At 42.6% G+C, this 21,359-nt stretch overlaps 1 protein-coding gene across 4 annotated transcripts in view; it reads left to right on the top strand.

The window, feature by feature from the left end:
- Nucleotides 1-21,359, top strand: part of CNKSR2 (connector enhancer of kinase suppressor of Ras 2) — a 366,125-nt gene that overhangs the window by 121,477 nt on the left and 223,289 nt on the right. For all 4 annotated transcript variants that reach the window (XM_077807188.1, XM_077807189.1, XM_077807190.1 and 1 more), the window contains exon 5: nt 8,115-8,156. In XM_077807188.1, coding sequence (XP_077663314.1) covers nt 8,115-8,156 — 42 coding nt within the window. The remainder of the gene's footprint in view (nt 1-8,114; nt 8,157-21,359) is intronic.

Consider the following 21,359-nt stretch of genomic DNA (forward strand, 5'->3'; position numbering starts at 1 on the left):
AGCCTATCGGGTTTTTCTGCGGAAAAGGACCTAGGGGTGACAGTGGACGAGAAGCTGGATATGAGTCAACAGTGTGCCCTTGTTGCCAAGAAGGCCAATGGCATTTTGGGATGTATAAGTAGGGGCATAGCCAGCAGATCGAGGGACGTGATCGTTCCCCTCTATTTGACATTGGTGAGGCCTCATCTGGAGTACTGTGTCCAGTTTTGGGCCCCACACTGCAAGAAGGATGTGGATAAATTGGAGAGAGTCCAGCGAAGGGCAACAAAAATGATTAGGGGTCTGGAACACATGACTTATGAGGAGAGGCTGAGGGAACTGGGATTGTTTAGTCTGCGGAAGAGAAGAACGAGGGGGGATTTGATAGCTGCTTTCAACTACCTGAGAGGTGGTTCCAAAGAGGATGGTTCTAGACTATTCTCAGTGGTAGAAGATGACAGAACAAGGAGTAATGGTCTCAAGTTGCAGTGGGGGAGGTTTAGGTTGGATATTAGGAAAAACTTTTTCACTAGGAGGGTGGTGAAACACTGGAATGCGTTACTTAGGGAGGTGGTAGAATCTCCTTCCTTAGAAGTTTTTTAAGGTCAGGCTTGACAAAGCCCTGGCTGGGATGATTTAATTGGGGATTGGTCCTGCTTTGAGCAGGGGTTTGGACTAGATGACCTTCTGAGGTCCCTTCCAACCCTGATATTCTATGATTCTATGATTAATGTTTCCATGTATTGATGTAATTGTTCTCTTGTAGGCTACGTGTTGAGCATTCTGGCCCAGATTCAGCAAAGTACTTCAGTGGGACTACTCAAATAAAGTTAAGCAGATGAAGTCTCTGGGACTACTCACATTTAAAGTGAATCATGCACTGAATTGCTTTTGCTGGATCAGGGCCACAGTGCTCAGCACCTTGCAGGATTGAGCCCTAGTGTATGCCCAACTCATTCATTAACAGTTTATGTAATCTGCCCTGGCCAACTTCCAAGTATTGATACATTAGGAGGCTTGGGAGATGAAGTCAAAGGGAGGAGTGCATAGTATAGTGATCAATTTGATAAAAAGAATATTATTAGCTACTAAATCTGGATTCCACTAGCCTATGCAACATCATACCAGTGGAACTTTGATTTTTGTTGTTGAATGTTGCCCTCTGTGAATTCAGTGGAATTGTAAGAGTGTTGTTCCTATGGTATGTTAGGATATTATTTGAGCTGGTGATTCTGTAAAATAACATCACTTCATTGTGAGATGATTTACAACAAGCTGTGATTCAAAGGAGTGGACAACAGAGTAAAAAGGTGCTGCTGCAGTTATTTTTTCAAAGAAGTGGAAAACAGAACCGGGGAAATAATAAACAGGAGAATTAGAGACACAATGGGAGAGAGAAGAAGACACTAGAAACGTATTGGATCATAAAAGTTAGTGATGGGGAGGAAAATGGAAACTACGATAAATGCATGTGTGATGCTGGCAAACCAGCAGTCAGGTTAGGATCAACAGGCCAAATAACTGTGTAAGAACCTTAGAGGTTTGTGGAGGCATTGCAACAGGAATCAGGACAATTCACTTATGTGGGGGTATCAAAGAGATGTTAAAAGGGGTTAATAGGAAAAGCCCATTCATTTGTGTTGATAAGAAATCAAGGAAGATGCTGTGTGCATGTTTGTCTGTCTGTATCCTGTAACTCTAATTACCTCAAATATGCAACGATACTCAGTTGTCATTAGATCAAAGGTCTGTATTTAACATTTGGTTGTGTATTCACAAGATGTGTATATACTGTATGACTCAAATGAACATTACTTGTATCATCTTCAGCTTATCTCTCCCTGTTATAATGAATGACCGACAATTGCTTTATGTTAATCAATATAGCTGGGTTACTTGTGTATACATAGGAAAGAGAATTTTAACTTCAAGGAGTGAGTCCTTGTGGGCTCAACAATGAGGAATCTTCGAACACATGCTGTGCTCACAACACTTGGCAGCCTGTTTCAGCTATAAAAGAAAAACCTCAGGCAGGATCCTGCCAGCTCTGGTCTGCTGAACTTTAACGGGGAAAGTTTAGCTATTGGACATAAATCCCCAAGTAATTACTTGGGATGCCCTGAAAGAGTCGTGAAGAGACTCGAATAGACTCTACCTCTAAGCTGCTCTGTGTATGTGTGAAATGTGTATATATATATCTGTGATATATGTCAGTGCTTTTTACTTGGTCCATTGCTTCAAATACAGTATATCTAATTTTGGTTAGATTCACTTTCTCTTTAAACTCTCTATTGTGTCTGTAATACCCAAAGCAAGGTAGGCACTTTGCAGATGAGTTTCATTCTGTCCTAAATACCTTACTATCTTAATAGACAGAATGCAGAAGAATGTTTATGAGGAATATGAGGGGTGCAGTTTGAATGCTTCAGTACTGAAGTTTACCAAGCTTTTTTAATTATATTAAAATTATATTTTCATTTATATTTTGAATTATATTAAAATCTAAAGTAAACCAACTCTACCTTTCCATAGGCTTGTTTTGTTTTGTTGCATTTTAACCTTTACGTATCTTTTGTAACCTCTTCCGCATGTTTAATCCTTTCCTCCCCTCTCTATCTTGAGTCTTATCTTTTCCTTTCATGTTGTGAATACTTAGCTTGCTCCCAGCTGCTTTTGTAGAGTTCATTCTTGCTGTTCCTGCTGTTTGTGGAGGGAGAGACCACTGGAGCCTGATGATGATAATTAATTTCATCACTCCTTTTCATTTTGATGCCTGATAATGGGATATGTACTATTTTGGAGATAAACCCTTTGCTGGTTTCAGAGTAGCAGCCGTGTTAGTCTGTATCCACAAAAAGAACAGGAGTACTTGTGGCACCTTAGAGACTAACAAATTTATTGGAGCACAAGTTTTGTGGCTTATGCTCTAAACCCTTTGCTGGATTTTCTGAAATATAAATTTGGGGCCAGATCCTGGCTGGTGTAAATCAGTGTGCACTAGCTTATGCCATATTTTACTAGCTGGGGATCTGGCACATCACATAGACTAAAGAAACCTTTTTGATTTTTCTGGTACATACAATATGTGTACTAGCTCTAGCTTTACGCATATTGCAGTATTCACCCATTTGTAGTAACCATCAACCTTGTTCAGCTGTTTTAGTTGAAATGGTACTAGTAGGGTCAAATAGCCTAGGGTCAGTTAAAATTTGTTCATTAAGAAAATTTTGGAGTGCAGAGCGTTAATATGTAGAGCAAAAAATCTTTCTGTTCATGTGTATTCTGCTTAGAGGAGTAATCGTGCTATTGTTTCACAGAAATGGTAACTAATTGTCATCTCTTGTGGGAGTACGGCTTGGCTGTGGGTGACAGTTTATATGCATACTAGCTTTTCTAAAGAGAAAAAAAGTTTAACTTCAACTTGTACATGAGCTGTGAGCCAACTTAATTGCAATATTCAAATAACCTAATTGAATTGTTTTTTGAGGGGAATTTTCAGCAGTGGGACATGGGCTAACTCTCTAGGTGTGGAGGGAAGAAAGGTTCTCTAGCTGTGGGTGGTGTGGTATTAAAAACACTAATTAGGTGCTGATTGTGCCGTTAGCAACACTTTGCAGTTCTCAAGTTTTTTAAATTGTTAAATGAAATGGGTATGAAAAGCCATACTTGCAAATTGTAAGCATCTCCATAATAAGTGGCCAATATTTCCTTCTCTATAAAGGGATGTTATAAAGGTGACTGGCATTAATTATTCTGATCAGTTGGTGAGGATAGAACACAAAGTAATAGACTGAAACTGTAGCAGAAGCAATTTAGCTTAAATATTAGGAAAAAATCACTAAGTTTGGAGTGTTGTGAAATTATTGTTGGAGATAGTCAAGAAAGTGAAATGCTTATTTACAGGGATAGTTAGAAACAATAAAATAAAACATGCTGTGAGGCAGGGATTTAGATTAGATGAACCCAAGACCTTGATCCTGCATTAGGATCTGCTAGCATGCCTGGGCACTTGCATCCCTGCCAAGTTTCACTGACTTCAGGAACACCTCCTAAATTATTAGGATATGCTACATCCACCAGCTCCTCACCTCTGGTGACATTTTCCCTAACCCTGACCCCTCCCTTCCACCCAACATCTTCACTTCCTTCACCTGCCCCTACCAGCACCTCTGCCCCTCTCATGCCACTTTTCCCAAACTCTTGCTGCCCCCACCCTACCCTTCTCTTGCTCTCTCTGGAACGCTCACTCCATCTGTAAAAAAGATCACAGCCACAGACTGTTCATGCCTTGCTCTCTCCCACTCCTGGATCTCAGAGAGAAAATAGATCCTTTGGTGTCACTGGCTCTGCAGCTGTCCTCTTTTGGAGGCCTCTTCTGTTCTCATTCTCCCTGCTCTGGATCAGACTGTGGTGAGGGTGCTGGGCTTCTGCTCCCCTGTTCCTACTACTTCCAATTCTTCCTTCTTCCCCCTTCCAACTCTTTCTCCTTTTGAACAATAGTATATCCAACTTTCCTCTCCTCTCTCCCTCCATGTTTCTGTCATCTACTGTGCATCTAGTTCCTCCCCCATCAGACTTCCTCTCTGACTTGGACTCCTGTCACTCTCTTCCTCATCATCTCTTACACTTAACTTCAGTCCTTCAGCTTCCATGTTGATGACCCATCTGTTTTCTTAGCTGCATGTTTCCTCGCCCTGACCTCTTCATTTGACCTGCAGTCCTTGTTCAACTCTTCCATTCACCAAAAAGGCTGTTAACTTGACATGGTCTTTACCAAACACTGCACATGTGCATTCTCTCTCGCAGAGTGCCCCATTTCTGACCATCACCTGATCTCTTTCACCATCACCCATTAGCACCCTTTCTCATGCTCCTTTCAAACAGGACTACATTAATGAAAACTAGGGGACTTACAGTTCAGAACTTTGGTGCCCGCTGCTATTCACAGCCCTATTGACTAAACTATGCAGACATAGCGTAAGTGTTTGTATATAGACAAGCCTTGAGATACAGCCTTTTGATTTTATTTGCTTTTTCAGCTTTGGCGTGTCTTTTGGGGGAGTTTCAGGATTACAATAAAGCTTGGGCTGGTGAGTCCATTCATCATAGATGTATGACTGGCAGTGAGTATAAGTCCATTTGGCCATGTTACTCTGTTCAGACCTAGAAATCTAATTCTAAGAATTTCCCAGTTGGTTTTCAATTTCTAGCATTGTAGTTATTGGTCTGTCAGAACTAGACAGTTTGTTCCCCTTTCTTTGGATTCCAAGCCCAGGACATATGGTTTCTTCTAATATTTATTTAACTGTTACGTGACAGAGTGGCAATTGATATTGATCCTTGCTAGTCTTCTGCTGTTTGTAATAAACAATATTGCTTTTTAAAAAATATAATATTTTTGTTCTGGTTTGGGTACGTTGAGGATGTGCTGGTTGTCTGTCACACTTAATTGCCAATACTAAAAGTACTGCTTCTCAATGACCACTTAGATACAAAGTTTCTGATTGGTTCATTTTGGGATGAAACGGAAGAAGGGGCAACAGCAGACAAACTTTGTAACCCGAAGCCCACATAAATCCATTATTTTATACACTTAGTTTTCTCTTTTGTGTGTGTTTTTTAAATGGTTTAAAATATGGAATTAGAGTAAATTATTGTGTAATTTAGCACTTCTACTTAAAATATCTATAGATATTTCATCATAAGTGACTTATATTATTTACCCACAATTTAATAGTTTTTCCTCTTGGCTATTAAAATATTTGCTATATAGTCATTCGTGTTTTACTTAAGTGAAGAAAAAATATTTTACTTATTATAGTTTAAGTACTCTCATTTTGAACTGTTTTATTTGTTTTCAGTATTATTATGTAATTCAGGCTCATCAAGAAAAATAGCATTTTCTCCAGAGTAGATAACTGATTAGACTCTGTTCTGTTTAAGTTGACTACTTGATTGTAGTAGTTTCATATGTAATATGAATAGTTTACTGTCTGCTCAGTGATACTTGGATTTTAAATGTTACTAAAATGTTTTGCAGTTTCTCATTGCTATTTTTGCAAAATGATTCCTGCAAAACATAAATATATCCAAATTGAAAATGTTACTTACCCTCTCACATTTAAAAGTGAAACGTGTCTTTTGCAGGTAAGAATGCGGATGCTTCATTGATGTCTGCATATAATTGTTAGATTTTTTATTTGGCTAGATTTTCATTGGCTATATTATTAGCAATGCCTTGCCAATACAAACAGCTACTATTAGGAAAGTGTTCCCAAGTTAACCTGTTGGTTCTACTCTGTGAAACTTAAGAACAGGTTAGCTTTGGGTGGTTTTTTTTTTTCTCCCCCACGATTAGCACCAGAAGTATTTCACGGTTTAGAATTGCCCACACTGGTATTTCTGCCAAAAATTGATCTTGTACTCTCTGCACTATTGGAAAAACATTTAAGAAATGTAAGACTTAAAATATGAGCACCATTTTTTGAATTATTATTTGTATTACAGTAGAGATTAAAGGATCCATCTGAAACTGGAGTAATGCTTTCAACAGCGTACATTTTATTTCATATGCACAAAAATATTCCTCCTCTTTGCTTCTCTCTTCCCTATATTTCCTAGTCTCTGTATCTGCCACAATTTCTGTCCCTAATCATAGAATATCAGGGTTGGAAGGGACCTCAGGGGGTCATCTAGTCCAACCCCCTGCTCAAAGCAGGACCAATCCCCAACTAAATCATCCCAGTGAGAGCTTTGTCAAGCCTGACCTTAAAAACTTCTAAGGAAGGAGATTCCACCACTTCCCTAGGTGACCCATTCCACTGCTTCAGCACCCTCCTAGTGAAAAGTTTTTCCTAATATCCAACCTAAACCTCTCCCACTGCAACTTGAGACTATTACTCCTTGTTCTGTCATCTGGTACCAGTGAGAACAGTCTAGATCCATCCTCTTTGGAACCCCCTTTCAGGTAGTTGAAAGCAGCTCTCAAATCCCCCCTCATTCTTTTCTTCTGTAGACTAAATAGTCCCAGGCCCCTCAGCCTCTCGTCATAAATCATGTGCTCCAGCCCCCTAATCATTTTTGTTGCCCTCCGCTGGACTCTTTCCAATTTTTCCACATCCTTCTTGTAGTGTGGGGCCCAGAACTGGACACAGTACTCCAGATGAGGCCTCACCAATGCCGAATAGAGGGGAATGATCATGTCCTTTGATTTGCTGGCAATGCTGCTACTTACACAGCCCAAAATGCCGTTAGCCTTCTTGGCACACTGTTGACTCATATCCAGCTTCTTGTCCACTGTAACCTCTAGGTCCTTTTCTGCAGAAAATCCAACCCCTGAATCTTCTATCCTGTATCTTTCTATGCTTTCTCATTTTTGTTGATAGCACCTTACATTCTTTGCAAAGTGATCACATGTGTACAACCCTCAGTGTGCTCTGTGTATGTAACAGTCTGACTCACTTTTCTTCTTCATTCTCCATCCTCCATGTCCCCAAGTCCATGGGTGATGATTCAACTCACCTTTTCTCTTCTCTAAACTTTGCCCTCTCTCTCTGAAGTGCTACATAAACATGATGATTCAACTCAGTGTATTGTGGATAATTCAACTCCCTCTCCCAATTTCCTTGATCAGATTGGAATGGGAGGGACAATTGCTTTCTGCACTAGGGAAATGTTTTAATCTCTCACACCTATTTTAAATCGATTGAAATGTTTGCTGGGTTACATTTTGTTTTTTGGTGGGTGGGAGATGTTTCCGTGATATTAAGGAAAAGTAAGGATAAAATGAGAAAGGAGGAGGAAAGAGGTATGGGTGAGGAGAAAGACGCCAGCCAGCCATGACTGTAGTAGGGCATGGCACAAAAGGATATTAGGGAGAGGGGAATAAAATCCATCTTGTGGGATTTCAACAAAAATAAGGTGGAGAACCAGAGGTATAGGTCTTTGCTACTCAGGATTTTCTTCTTATTCTACTCTCTCTATTTGGGTTACATAAATCCTTCCATCATAGTTGGGACACTGAAATGGGGTTTTCTCCGTAAATTTTTCAGTATGATTAACCTTAAAAAAAAGCAATTTTCCAAGGAATGTTTTACTTAGTGACTTAATGTCCGTCGTCTACTTTCTCTTTTCAGGATTGTACAGTATATGAAACGGAGAATAAAATTCTTCATGTGGTGAGTAGTCCTTGGATTTCTATAAACACACATCTCTACTGTGTAACACCCATGACTTTATCTTTTCTTTTCTTAGCAGTAGTGTCTGTGGTGGTGGTGAACTAATTTGGGCACGATGCATCATTTTAAATAACCAGCAACATGGGGAATCATTAGCAAATAAGTAGAGAGATGCTTGAAGCAGGACGCTGGATCTGAATATCCCTTTTTGGAGAAGATTGCATCTCAATTCAAACTCTGATTTGGGCCCATCTCTGCTGATAGGCAACAGATATTAAAATGTGGTTATGGTCACAGAAATGGCTATGTAAAAATGACATTTGACTCAACAAATCTGCTCTCTAGGCATACACAGTAGCATCTGTTTATTTCAGTGAAAAAGTTTAAAGTTTATACTACTTTTTACTCCTGTTACCACTGCAGACCCAATAAAACTATGGGAGAATGAAACCTACTCCTCCTGGCTCATGTATCATTAGCAGAAATGCTTACTACGTTCCACTTGCATAATCTTTATTGCTGTTGATAATACGTCTGACTTTCAAAATGCAGTTTATGTTTGAAGGGCTGCTCAATGGAGGGGGTGAGGAGACAAAAATGTGAGAAGTTTTTCTGGAAATGATTGAGGCAATGAACGTGGAACCCTAGTATAAAATATTTAATTGCTTGTCAGACTATAACTATATTTTGGTAGTTATTGAGTTAATACTGACCATGTTTCTAAAGTCAGCCACAAATAGTGCTGTTCCTGAGAGCAAGTAATGAATTGGTTTCACTTACAACACACTTTTTATTTCACTGGTCAGATAGACTTTGATACCTATTGTTTATGCTACTTGGAAAAGGAGTACTTGTAGCACCCTAGAGACTAACCAATTTATCTGAGCATAAGCTTTCGTGAGCTACAGCTCACTTCATCGGCTGCATACTGTGGAAAATACAGAAGATGTTTTTATACACACAGACCATGAAAAAACGGGTGTTTATCACTACAAAAGGTTTTCTCTCCCCCCACCCCACTCTGCTGTTGGTAATAGCTTATCTAAAGTGATCACTCTCCTTACAATGTGTATGATAATCAAGGTGGGCCATTTCCAGCACAAATCCAGGGTTTAACAAGAACGTCTGAGGAACAGTGAGGGGAGGAAAGGAATAAACAAGGAGAAATAGGTTACTTTTTATAATGAATCAACCATTCCCAGTCTCTATTCAAGCCTAAGTTAATTGTATCCAATTTGCAAATGAATTCCAATTCAGCAGTCTCTCGTTGGAGTCTGCTTTCGAAGTTTTTTTGTTGAAGGATAGTCACTTTGAGATCAGAAATCGAGTGACCAGAGAGAGAGTGGTCTCTGGTCACTCGATTTCTGATCTCAAAGTGACTATCCTTCAACAAAAAAACTTCGAAAACAGACTCCAACGAGAGACTGCTGAATTGGAATTCATTTGCAAATTGGATACAATTAACTTAGGCTTGAATAGAGACTGGGAATGGTTGATTCATTATAAAAAGTAACCTATTTCCCCCCCCGCACTCCCCACCCTGCCCGCCCCGTTTCTCAGACTTTCTTGTTAAACTCTGGATTTGTGCTGGAAATGGCCCACCTTGATTATCATACACATTGTAAGGAGAGTGATCACTTTAGATAAGCTATTACCAGCAGGAGAGTGGGGTGAAGGGAGAGAAAACCTTTTGTAGTGATAAACACCCAATTTTTCATGGTCTGTGTGTATAAAAACATCTTCTGTATTTTCCACAGTATGCAGCCAATGAAGTGAGCTGTAGCTCACGAAAGCTTATGCTCAAATAAATTGGTTAGTCTCTAAGGTGCCACAAGTACTCCTTTTCTTTTTGCGAATACAGACTAACACGGCTGTTACTCTGAAACCTGTCATTATGCTACTTAAGTACTCAAGTAAATTATCTTCATTTCTACTTCGCTGGATATGAGGCTGTACAAAAGATTTTCTATAAATATTTTTTTAAATGCTTCCAAATCAAATGTCTAGCAAGAGAAATTCTTCAGGCTGCTGACAGTTTTCATTTTACAATAACTTCAGAACAAAAAAGTCTCCTTGAATTCTTCAGCTGCACTGACATTTTTCCCCTGTGGGACAAAAAGTATGAGCATTTGTAGTAAGCCTGAGTTTGTCATCTTTGACTGACTGATTTCTACAAGCATTTAAATAATGAAGTTTTTAATGGTGCAGCCTTGGCAAAAAGTTGAAATGCTGCTTGTTGGAACTGTTCTTCTTCGAATACTTGCACATGTCCTTTCCAATGTAGGTGTGTGCTTGCCCCAAGCACAGTTGCTGGATTATTTTTCCTTAGTGGTATCCGTCGGATACCTCTGGTGCTGCGCACTCATAGCGCCAGTAGGACGGACCCTGCCAACACTGTGCCCCTTCAGTTCCTTCTTACCACCTGTAACAGTTGCTGGAACTTCCCTAATTGCTCAGGCAATTTCTCCCACTGGTTTTTCTTCTCTTTCTCATGTATGTGTAGTTTAAGTAGTTAGTAAGTTTTGGATGCCTCTGCCCTTGCTTGGAGAAGCTTGTCCATTCCCCAGTGCCAGGCTATGTCTAGGACACCAGGCTGCAAACCTTGCACTGCCTATGGCAAGTCGATGCCCTTGTGCAACCTGCACTCCAGCTGTCTCAGGTGCCTAGGGGAAGCTCATTGGAAAGACTGTTGCCAGATCTGCAGGGACTTCAGACCCCGCACCAAGAAAGACCGGGAGGTGAGGTTGAAGGTCCTCCTCATGGACACAGCCCTAAAACCAGCATTGGAGTGTTTGGGCTCAGCACCAAACACTTCAGCTTTGGTGTGAAGTGCTCCTCCCACTAGTTTGGCAGTGATTCTCCTACCTGGTGCCCTAAGAAGAAGCACTGTAAGCACCAGGAGAAGAGTCGTTCCCCTGTGCCAAAAGGAAGCAGGCAAGGGGTTCTGGATAAAGTGAGACCCGTGTCAGGCTGCTCTCCTTCTTCTGCACTACAGCAGCCACCTCCGCCAGCCTCAGTACCCCCATAGGCTCTGCTATCTTCGGCATGGGAAGTGCCATCCTCCAGCAGACAGCGTACCAGGCAGTATGTGGTACTGTCAACCACAGAGGCATTTGTGGCTGCTTGAAACCTACTCATTCTCCCAGTCCTGAGGTCCCTGGAGGTTCAGGACTCAGCACCACCAGTATGTATGAGCAACAGAGAGCCATTTCCCAGCTTTTGTGTGGCACTACGGCCACCCTCTAGGGGAAAACCTCTTATGGTAGCCTTAGCTTGGGCCCCTCCATGGTGCTGTTCACTGGCACCAAGAGGGAACTTGGTCTCCCCACCGCAGCTCGTCTTCATTATTGGAGTCTGAAGAGGGATACTACTCTCACCATCATCAGGACGGCCAGCACTACTCCCTGCTCTGTTTCCACTCTGCTCTTGCCTGAGTCGCTATGCTGCCCCTGAACACTTGGCCTCTGGGACCGTGGGGACCAGCACCCATGCAATGGTCTTTTTGGAACCTTGGGGGTTTCCCCCGAGACAGGGTAACATTTCAAGGTGTTCATATTCTGTGGCCTTGGAAAGTAAGGCACCTCTGGTACCGTGCCGTGAGACCCCCCAACCTGGATTCTGGAGCTGAACCTCAAGAGGAGATCCCACAGGTCTCATTCGAAACAGAGGAAGAGGTGGAGGACCCTCAACCAGCCTTAGCCTTTTCCTGCTCATCCCCAGATGAGGCAGTGATGGATACTGATGTATTCTCACCTCAAGATGATCACAAGACCTAGCAGGACTTATTGAAGTGGGTGGCCTTGAACTTGAATATCCAAACCAAAATGCTCAAAGAGATGACACACGCTTTACTGGACATTTTGTTAGCAGCAGGTCACTCAAGAGTGGTTCTACCCCTTAATGAGACAATCATGGACCTGTTTAGAGTGCTCTGGCTGATCCCTGCTTCCCTTCCTCCTACGGCCAAAAGGACTGAGCGCAAATACTGCGCACTAGCCGAAGGGTATGAATTTCAGTTTTCACTCTCTCCTCCAGGGTCCCTAGTAGTGGTGGCCATCAATGAGAGGGACTGTCAATGTCAAGTGGGCCCCACACCCAAGGCAAAGTTCCCCCAAAAGGTGGACTTGTTTAGCTGAAAAGCCTATTAGACAGATGGGCTAGATCTCTGAATAATGAACTAGCAAGCTTTACTAGGTCTCTATGATTTTAATATGTAAAAATTTAAGGACATACTCTCCCAAGATGACAGGCAGGAGTTCTTTGTTAGTTGAAGAGAAGACATTAGCCTGGGTCTCGCTGCAGGCAGCCTTGGGTGCTGCCCGTTCTGTGGCCAGGTAGAAGGCCACAGCTGTTAACACATGCAGAAGCTCGTGGTTACAGTCTTCGGGGTTTCCTCAGGAGGTACAGAAAACCTTCCATGATCTCCCATTTGAAGAGCTCTCACTCTTTTCAGAGCAAACAGACACCAAACTCCATGGATTTAAGGACTCCAGGGCGACCCTAAAATCTCTGGGGTTTATACACTGGCAGTGTCCAGAAAACACTACAGTCCTCAACAGACTGACGCTATTTTACAAAGCCTGCCAGGCAAGACCAGCGGAAGAGGAAGAACAAAGGGTTCAGACATAGACCCTGTCCACCAACCTCCTCCTCAGGGTTGACACAATCTGCCCCAGGCCCTTGGGCAGCTTGAAGCCCTCGTTTTTACAAAATGCTCAAATACGACATCTCAATCCCTTCAGTTCTGGATCCAGTTACCCCTTTTTACAACCAACTCTGCCATTTCCTCAATGCCTGGACCCATATTACCTTGGACCGTTGAGTTCTAAGCACAATAGAATTAGGTTATACCCTCCAATTTTTAATCCACCCATCCTCCTTCAGGTACCCTTCTCACAAGCAACTATTGGAACAAAAAGTCCAATTCCTCCTTCGGGTAGGAGCCATGGAAGAGGTTCCACATCATCTAAAAGGAAAAGGATTTTATTCCCAGTACTTCCTAATTCCAGAAGCTGGAGTAGGGGGTCTCAGACCAATCCTAGACCTGCATCATTTGAACCACTATCTCAAGAGCTTGAAGTTCAGCATGGTCTCCTTGGCTTCCATCATTCCTTTGCTTAGTCCGTGGGTTGGTATGCTGCCCTTGATCTGAAGGATGCATACTTCCACATATCAATTTTTCCAAGCCACAGAAGGTTCCTAAAATTTGTTGTGAACCAGTTCTTGGTTCTCTTGTTTGGCCTGTCAGCCGCCCCACGATCTTCACTAAATATATGGCAGTAGTCATGGCTTTCCTCAGGAGAAAGGGAGTTCTTATATTCCCATATCTTGATGACTGGCTAATCAAGGTCCAGAGCTCAGTTGGAATCCAACATCCATCTCATCCAATCGATCTTTTGGGCCTTAGGTCTACTAATAGACTATCAGAAATCCACCTTTATTCCTGTACAAAGGATAGAATTCATAGGGGTAGTTCTTGACTCTGTACGGGAAAGACCTTACTTCTAGAGGATTGTTTTCACTCGGTCTCAAACATAAGTTCCCGTTAGATCCATCCGGTCACCACAGTCTGGATATGCTTGAGCCTTCTGGACTACATGGCATCACGCAAATATGTGGTACAACACACAAGCTATGTGTCAGACCTCTCCAGGCCTGGTTGGCCACAGTATATTCACCCTTGCGACACCATGACCCTTGCAACACTTTCCTTGATTCACTGACTGGTGGTTGAACCAAAGCACAGTTTGTGCAGGAGCACCTTTTTCAAGGCCTCAACTGCTGGTGACCCTGGTCTCCGATGCCTAGGCGTTGGGTTGAGGAGCCCACTTAGGGCCCCTCAGGACTCCAGGTCTGTGATTCCAAGAAGAGCTTTCTCTTCATATCAGTATCAGGGAACTCAGGGTGGTCCACCCCACATTACGGACAAGACAGTTTCAGTTCTCACAGACAATACAACTGTCATTTATTACATCAACAGGCAGGGTACAGTGTGTTCTTCCCCATTATGTCAGGAGGCAGTCTGGCTGTGGGAGTTCTGCATCACACACTCAATTTATCTAGGAACATCTTACCTGCCAGGAACACAGAACGAACTCGCGGATTGCCTCAGCAGGTCCTTCTCCGCTCACCACAAGTGGTCGCTTCGACCAGACATTGCAAGGGACATCTTTCAAAGGTAGGGGACTCCCCTTATAGACCTGATTGCTACCCATGACAACAGAAAATGCCATCAGTTTTGCTTCCTGTGGGGCTGCAGCCTGGGCTCTCCTATGGACACCTTCCTGTTAGCATGGACAACTCACCTGTATTATGCCTTTCCTCCCAGTCCATTGATACACAAGGTTCTGCTGAAGATCAAGGAGGAGTGAGCATGGGTCATCCTCATAGCCTTGGCATGGCCCAGACAGCACTGGTTCACCACCCTGTCAAGCCTTTCGGTGGAGATCCCAGTCTGGCTTCCGCTACATTGGAACCTTATCTCCCAAGACCACAGTTGGCTGCTCCACGTGAACCTCAGCTCTCTTCATTTGACGGCCTGAAACCTCCATGGCTGAATCCTGAAGAGCAAGCCTCCTTGCAGCAGGTCTGTAGAATTTTAATGGTCAGTAGAAAACCCTCCACCAGTGTGACTTATCTGGCAAAGTGGAAACAATTCTCCACCTGGTCTTTCCAGTGTGGCATTCCTCCTGCACAGTCCTCATTGCAACTTATTTTGGAGTACCTTCTGATCTTGAAACAGCAAGGTCTGGCCTTTTCCTCAGTCAAGGTCCACTTGGCAGCCATTTCAGCCTTGCATCCTAAAATCGACAAAAGATCAGTCTTTTTGTGCGAAATGGTAATCAGTTTTCTCAAAGGCCCGGAGTCGGTGTACCTTCAGGTAAAGGAGCCGATTCCTTCTTGGTGCCTAAACCTCATCCTGTCAAAGTTTATAGGTACACCCTTCAAGCCTCTAGCAACATGCTCGCGGTTGTACCTCTTCTGGAAAGTGTCCTTCTTAGTGGCCATCACTTTGGCTAGGAGAGTTTTGGAGAGCCGACCCTTCACATCAGAACCCACCTATACAATCTTCTTCAAAGTGCAGCTGCATTCGCATCCAAAGTTCCTCCCGAAAGTAGTCTCACAATTCCACTGCAGCCAAGCACTTTTTCTGCCAGTATACTGCCCTAAGCTGCATGCGAATAGGGAGGAACAGCGCCTACATTCCTTGGATGTTAGGCAGGCCTTGGCATTTTATATTCAAATGCCCAAAACCATTCCACAGATCGCCTCAGCTGTTTATAATGATAGCAAAGAGAATAAAGGGACTCTCCATTTCTGCCCAGAGGATTCCATCTTGGGATTACATTGTGTATCCAGGCATGTTACAAACTCATGAGAGACCCTCCTCTGGATAACCTGACTGCTTATTCCATAAGATCTTGGGCATCTTTGGCTGCTTTTCTAGCGCAAATTCCTATTCAAGATACCTGCAGGGCAGCAATCTGGTCTTTGGTGCCTGCATTCTTAGTGCACTATGCCATTATCCAACAGGCTAGAGATGATGCCAGCTTTGGCTGGCAGTCTTGTAGTCAGCTTGTACTTGAATTCTGAACCCATGTCCTGTGCAACTGCTTGTGAGTTGCCTATATTGGAATGGACATGTGCAAGCACTCGAAAATGAAAAAACCTGTTGTTCTTTGAGCTGTGTTGCACATGTCCATTCCAAGACCTGCCCTCCATCCCCTCTTATTGGAGTCAGTTGGGAAGAAGAAACTGAAGGGGCGTAGGGTTGGTAGGTCCCTTTATACCGGCACTATGAGCGCTGGCACTAGAGTGCACTGGAGCCAACCCTACAGATACCACTAAGGGAAAAAATTCTGGCAGCTGTGTTTGGGGCATGCTGTGCTTGGGGCATGCACACCTACATTGGAATGGACAATGTGCAACACATCTTGCAGAACAACAGCTAGAGAAAAGTTAGTAACTGTTTTTTTCTTACACACGCAGAGATAATACCCTGTATTTGTGTGTATGTGTGTATATATGTATGTGTATAAATAAAAATAAGAAAATATATTGAGTTTACCAGTGGTCTGAAACAGAGGGTGAAAAGTGAGGTGGCAATAGTTACAGGTGCTACAGCGTTATTTAGTATAGTCCAGACTATAAGATTGTGGAAAAACTTCAGAGGAATCTAACAAAGCTAGGTGAATAGGCAAATTGGATACAGATGGAATTGTTGACAAATACTTTTCAGTGTGCATTTCCATGCATAATTTGAACTCCATACATACATCTGGGTTTTACTCAACTGTAACCACTCAGGAAAAAGACCTAGAAGTCATTGTGGACAATTTAATGAAATTCCCTACTCACAGCTCAGTAGGAGTTGAAAAAGCAAACAGTGTTAGAATGTGCAAAGGATGGTAGAGAAATAACATGAATACTGTAGTGTCATTATTCAAATCTATGTTATGCACTCACCTGGAACATGAAGTTCAGTTGTGGTCACCCTGTCTCAAAAGAAAAACGTAGCAGAAATATTATTTAACATTTATTTTGCAGCAGTGCTTAGGGAGATCAGCTGAGTCAGAGTCCCATTTTACTAAGGTATTGTATAAATATAGTAAATGACAGTACCTGTTCCAAAGAACTTGCAGTCTAAAAGACAAAATGAAGCAGGTCAAGCAGGGAGGTGGGGATCACAAGGTAACAAAAGATAACCTATGCAAAGCATCCTATCAGTGTGTTTGGTTCTCATCCCATCAGTAGCAGGGATCACAAGTTGCCAACTACCTACCTGTTATCAGATGGCAATTTTCTGTATGCTTTTTGGTGAATTTGAGGAGACAGATGAAGGCAGAGACTTTATGGATTTTCCTTCGGAGATATTACCATATATGAGGGATGGCATAGGGAAAAGAGTAAAGGTACATGTGGGAGAAGCAGACAAGCAGGTCATTGAAGCTGGCATAGTAGGTAAAACCAGACTGGAAGCCAGCTTTATAATAAGATAATAGAAGACACAGGTAGGGCAGGGCTCAATTTTTGAGAGTTTTGATGGTTAGCATGAGAAATTTGTTCTTCATGAAATGGAAAAAGGGAAAGCCAATGGAGGGAGTTTGAGAAAAGGGTGAGGAAGATTATCGTAGCAGCAACACTTTGAATAGATCTGAGTGCGGCAGAGTTGCAGGCATTGAGGCCTTAGAGGTGGAGATTGAAGTAGTGAAGGAATGAGATGTTCAGAGATTGGCTGGGATTTTTAGCAACGTGGGCAAAGAGGAAAGGACCGGTCTTGAAGTTGTGCAGAAAGGCATGTTGAGATTTAAATACAGCCTGGATGCTTTGTCAAAGGAGAGGGCAAAAGAGTCAGAAAATAAAACTGAAATTATGGGCTTGAGTAATAGGATGATGGGGATGCTCTCTGCAATAATACAGCGAGATTGAAAGATGGGGTGCTTTGGGGAACGGTCAGCAGCTTGCTTTTGGCCAGGTGGAGATGGACATCCTTGAAAAGATGTCAGAGAGGGGCTGAAATTTTAGTATGGATGGAGGAAAGCAGGTCTGCAGCAAACTCACAGATTTGTGAGTCATCATTTCAAGGAGGGAAGTCAAAATCACGTTTCTGAGAGTGTGTTTGAAAGGAGAAGAGAAGAGGTAAGGCAGAGGCCTGAGGGGCCCACACTGAAAGAGGGAGAGTTGTGGAGAAAGACTCACCAAATAAGACCTTGAGGGAGTGATCCAAGAACTGGGGAGAGCGGGGAACAGGAGAGGATAGGGTCAGGAAGGCCTAGGAATGATAGGATTTTGAGAAGAATATAGTGGACAATGTCAAAGTTCAAGGAGAGTGAAGATGAAAGCCCTTTGATATGGCTAGGATGAGGTCACTGAAGATCTCTATGAGAGCAGTTTCAGTGAAGCGCAGGGAGTGGAAACCAGATTTGAGGTGTTGTAGAATGGGATTAAAGGTGAGGAATATAAAATACCTGGTGTAAATGGTGTGCTCAGTGAGTTTGGAGAAGAAGGGTAGAAAGAAGATGAGGCAATAATTTTAGGTCAGATCAAGAGAATGGTGACTAAAATGATTAGCGGTATGGAAAGAATCCCATGAAAAATTAGAAAAACAGAGAAAGTTTAGAGGTATACAAGAGGAAAGATGAGGCAAAAAAACTATGTGGAGAGAAAGTTAATTCTCTCTGTCATACAAGAAAACGGGGACATTCATTTAAATTGAAAGGCAATAAATCAACAAATGATGAAAATACTAGTTATCCTGTGGAACTCACTACCACAATATGTAACTCCCTCCAATATTTCAGCAAACATATCAACTACTGAAATACGTGCCAGGTGTTCATAAATTTCACTGCAGTAGGGAATCAACAATTATACCATTAAGTTTGATAAAGCATCATGAATACTATTTGCAAAATTTCCTTAATCAGTAATGCAGTTTTAGAAAATAATAAAAGGTATTATCTATTTCCTGAAAACAGGTGCTTTATATTGGTACCACTTTTCAATGAAACTCGACATTTCTGTGATATAGCTTGTGCTGAATTGGTTGTATTGAATACTAATAACTTCCTAAATTGCCTATAATAATATGATTAACACAAGAGTGCTGTTTGTCTGCTTTTCTTACACAGTGAGACAACCAGTTGGTTGCCCATATGCACAATTTCAGTAATAGTGCATTGTTTTTCATCAAGGATGAGGGGAAAGCTGTGGACGTGTTGTTCCTTGACTTTAGCAAAGCTTTTGAAACGGTCTCCCACAGTATTCTTGCCAGCAAGTTAAAGAAGTATGGGCTGGATGAATGGACTATAAGGTGGAGAGAAAGTTGGCTAGATTGTCGGGCTCAACGGGTAGCGATCAATTGCTCCATGTCTAGTTGGCATCAAGTGGAGTGCCCCAAGGTTCGGTCCTGGAGCCGGTTTTGTTCAATATCTTCATAAATGATCTGGAGGACGGTGTGGATTGCACCCTCAGCAAGTTTGTAGATGACACTAAACTGGGAGGAGAGGTAGATACGCTGGAGGGAGGGGTAGGATACAGAGGGCCCTAGACAAATTGGAGGTTTGGGCCAAAAGAAATCTGATGAGGTTCAACAAGGACAAATGCAGAGTCCTGCACTTAGGATGGAAGAATCCCATGCACCGCTACAGACTAGGGACCGAATGGCTCGGCAGCAGTTCTGCAGAAAAGGACCTAGGGGTGACAGTGGACGAGAAGCTGGATATGAATCAACAGTGTGCCCTTGTTCCCAAGAAAGCCAATGGCATTTTGGGATGTATATGTAGGGGCATTGCCAGCAGATCGAGGGACATGATCGTTTCCCTCTATTCGACATTGGTGAGGTCTCATCTGGAGTACTGTGTCCAGTTTTGGGCCCCACACTACAAGAAGGATGTGGAAAAATTGGGAAGAGTCCAGCGGAGGGCAACAAAAATGATTAGGGGACTGGAACACATGACTTATGAGGAGAGGCTGAGGGAACTGGGGATGTTTAGTCTGCAGAAGAGAAGAATGAGGGGGGATTTGATAGCTGCTTTCAACTACCTGAAAGGGAGTTCCAAAGAGGATGGATCTAGACTGTTCTCAGTGATAGCTGATGACAGAACAAGGAGTAATGGTCTCAAGTTGCAGTGGGGAAGGTTTAGGTTGGATATTAGGAAATACTTTTTCACTAGGAAGGTGGTGAAACACTGGAATGCGTTACCTAGGGAGTGGTGGAATCTCCTTCCTTAGAAGTTTTTAAGGTCAGGCTTGACAAAGCCCTGGCTGGGATGATTTAATTGGGGATTGGTCCTGCTTTGAGCAGGGGGTTGGACTAGATGACCTCCTGAGGTCCCTTCCAACCCTGATATTCTATGATTCTAAGTACAAACAAAATTAGTTTCTCCTGTTCCTCCTTAGTCATTAGCTCCATTTGCATCAAACAAGCTTCAAAATCAGGGAAGGCTGGTGTGGTGGAAAATTAACCATGCGTTGTGTTTGGATCAGAACAAGCCTGAGGCCAGCTTTATTCAAGCATGCGCATACAGGGAGAGTCAGCTGGAGCTGCTCTGGCGAAAACAGAAATACAGGAGCTTATATTGCTGAAAACCACAATTTGTCAAACCCTCTTCCTTCAGCAGCATTTTCCTTATTTGGCATATAGTGCAAGCTTCAACAGTAGCTTTGCTTTACTTGGAGTTTAGCAAAACAAGCTTTACCTGTTATTGACAGGTGTTTCCTTTGCGGTTAATGGTTTTTTCTAACTTCTAGAGGTTATGGTTACATTTCTTAAGCTGTGCTGTTGCAATTGCCCCTCAATGGAATTTTCCTCACTCTCTTCTTATGCTTCATATACACAGTTAGCTTGACCAAAGTTTTAGGCCTATTAGTTTAGGCCTACTAGATTTTTCCTTCACGCTGGGAAAGTCAGAGAAAGCTTGGTTAAAGCTGTGAAGTAAAGGTATATTCCATGCTACTTTACAGTAACATGCAAAGTTTTATATGGTCTTAAGTCCAAACATGCAAAGCTAATCCTGAGAAGCAACCACCGTTAAACTCTCTGGAACGTTTGTGGAGGAAAGTATTAAGAAATCAGGAATTATTTGCTTCAAAATTCATTAAATATTTGTTTCTTAAATTAGCATGTTCAGCTCTGAAAAGTGCTGGCATCTCCTGCAGACTGAAGTCCTTGATCCACAGCAAAGGTACAAGATGAACAGCAACAATGCAAATTTCCCCCTATACCTCAGCAATGGCGGAAGCAGGTTTTGCAACCAGGGGGATAATAGAGTCATAGAAATGTTGGGCTGGAAGGGACCTTGAGAGATCATGAAGTCCAGTCCCTCTGCACTGAGACAGGACCAAGTAAACCCAGACCACTGCTGACAGGTGTTTTTTGTCCAACCTGTTGTTAAAAACTCCAATGATGGGGATTCCACAACTTCCCTTGGAAGTCTATTCCAGAATTAAACTACTCTTATAATTAGAAAGTTTTTCCTAATATCTTCCTTGCTGCAGATTAAGCCCATTACTTCTTGTGCTACATCCAATGAACATGGAGAACAATTGATCACCACCCTCTTTATAGCAGACCTTAACGTATTTGAATGATGGGTCATTGGTGGTGGGCTGGAGAGTGAGCCCGCCCCACGCTCATCTGGGAGCAACGGCTCCTGTCCCCTGGTGCGGAGCCCGGCTCCTCCATCCAGGAGTGGGAAGCTA

The sequence above is a fragment of the Eretmochelys imbricata genome, chromosome 1 (genome assembly GCF_965152235.1).
Source record: "Eretmochelys imbricata isolate rEreImb1 chromosome 1, rEreImb1.hap1, whole genome shotgun sequence".
Lineage (NCBI taxonomy): Eukaryota > Metazoa > Chordata > Testudines > Cheloniidae > Eretmochelys > Eretmochelys imbricata.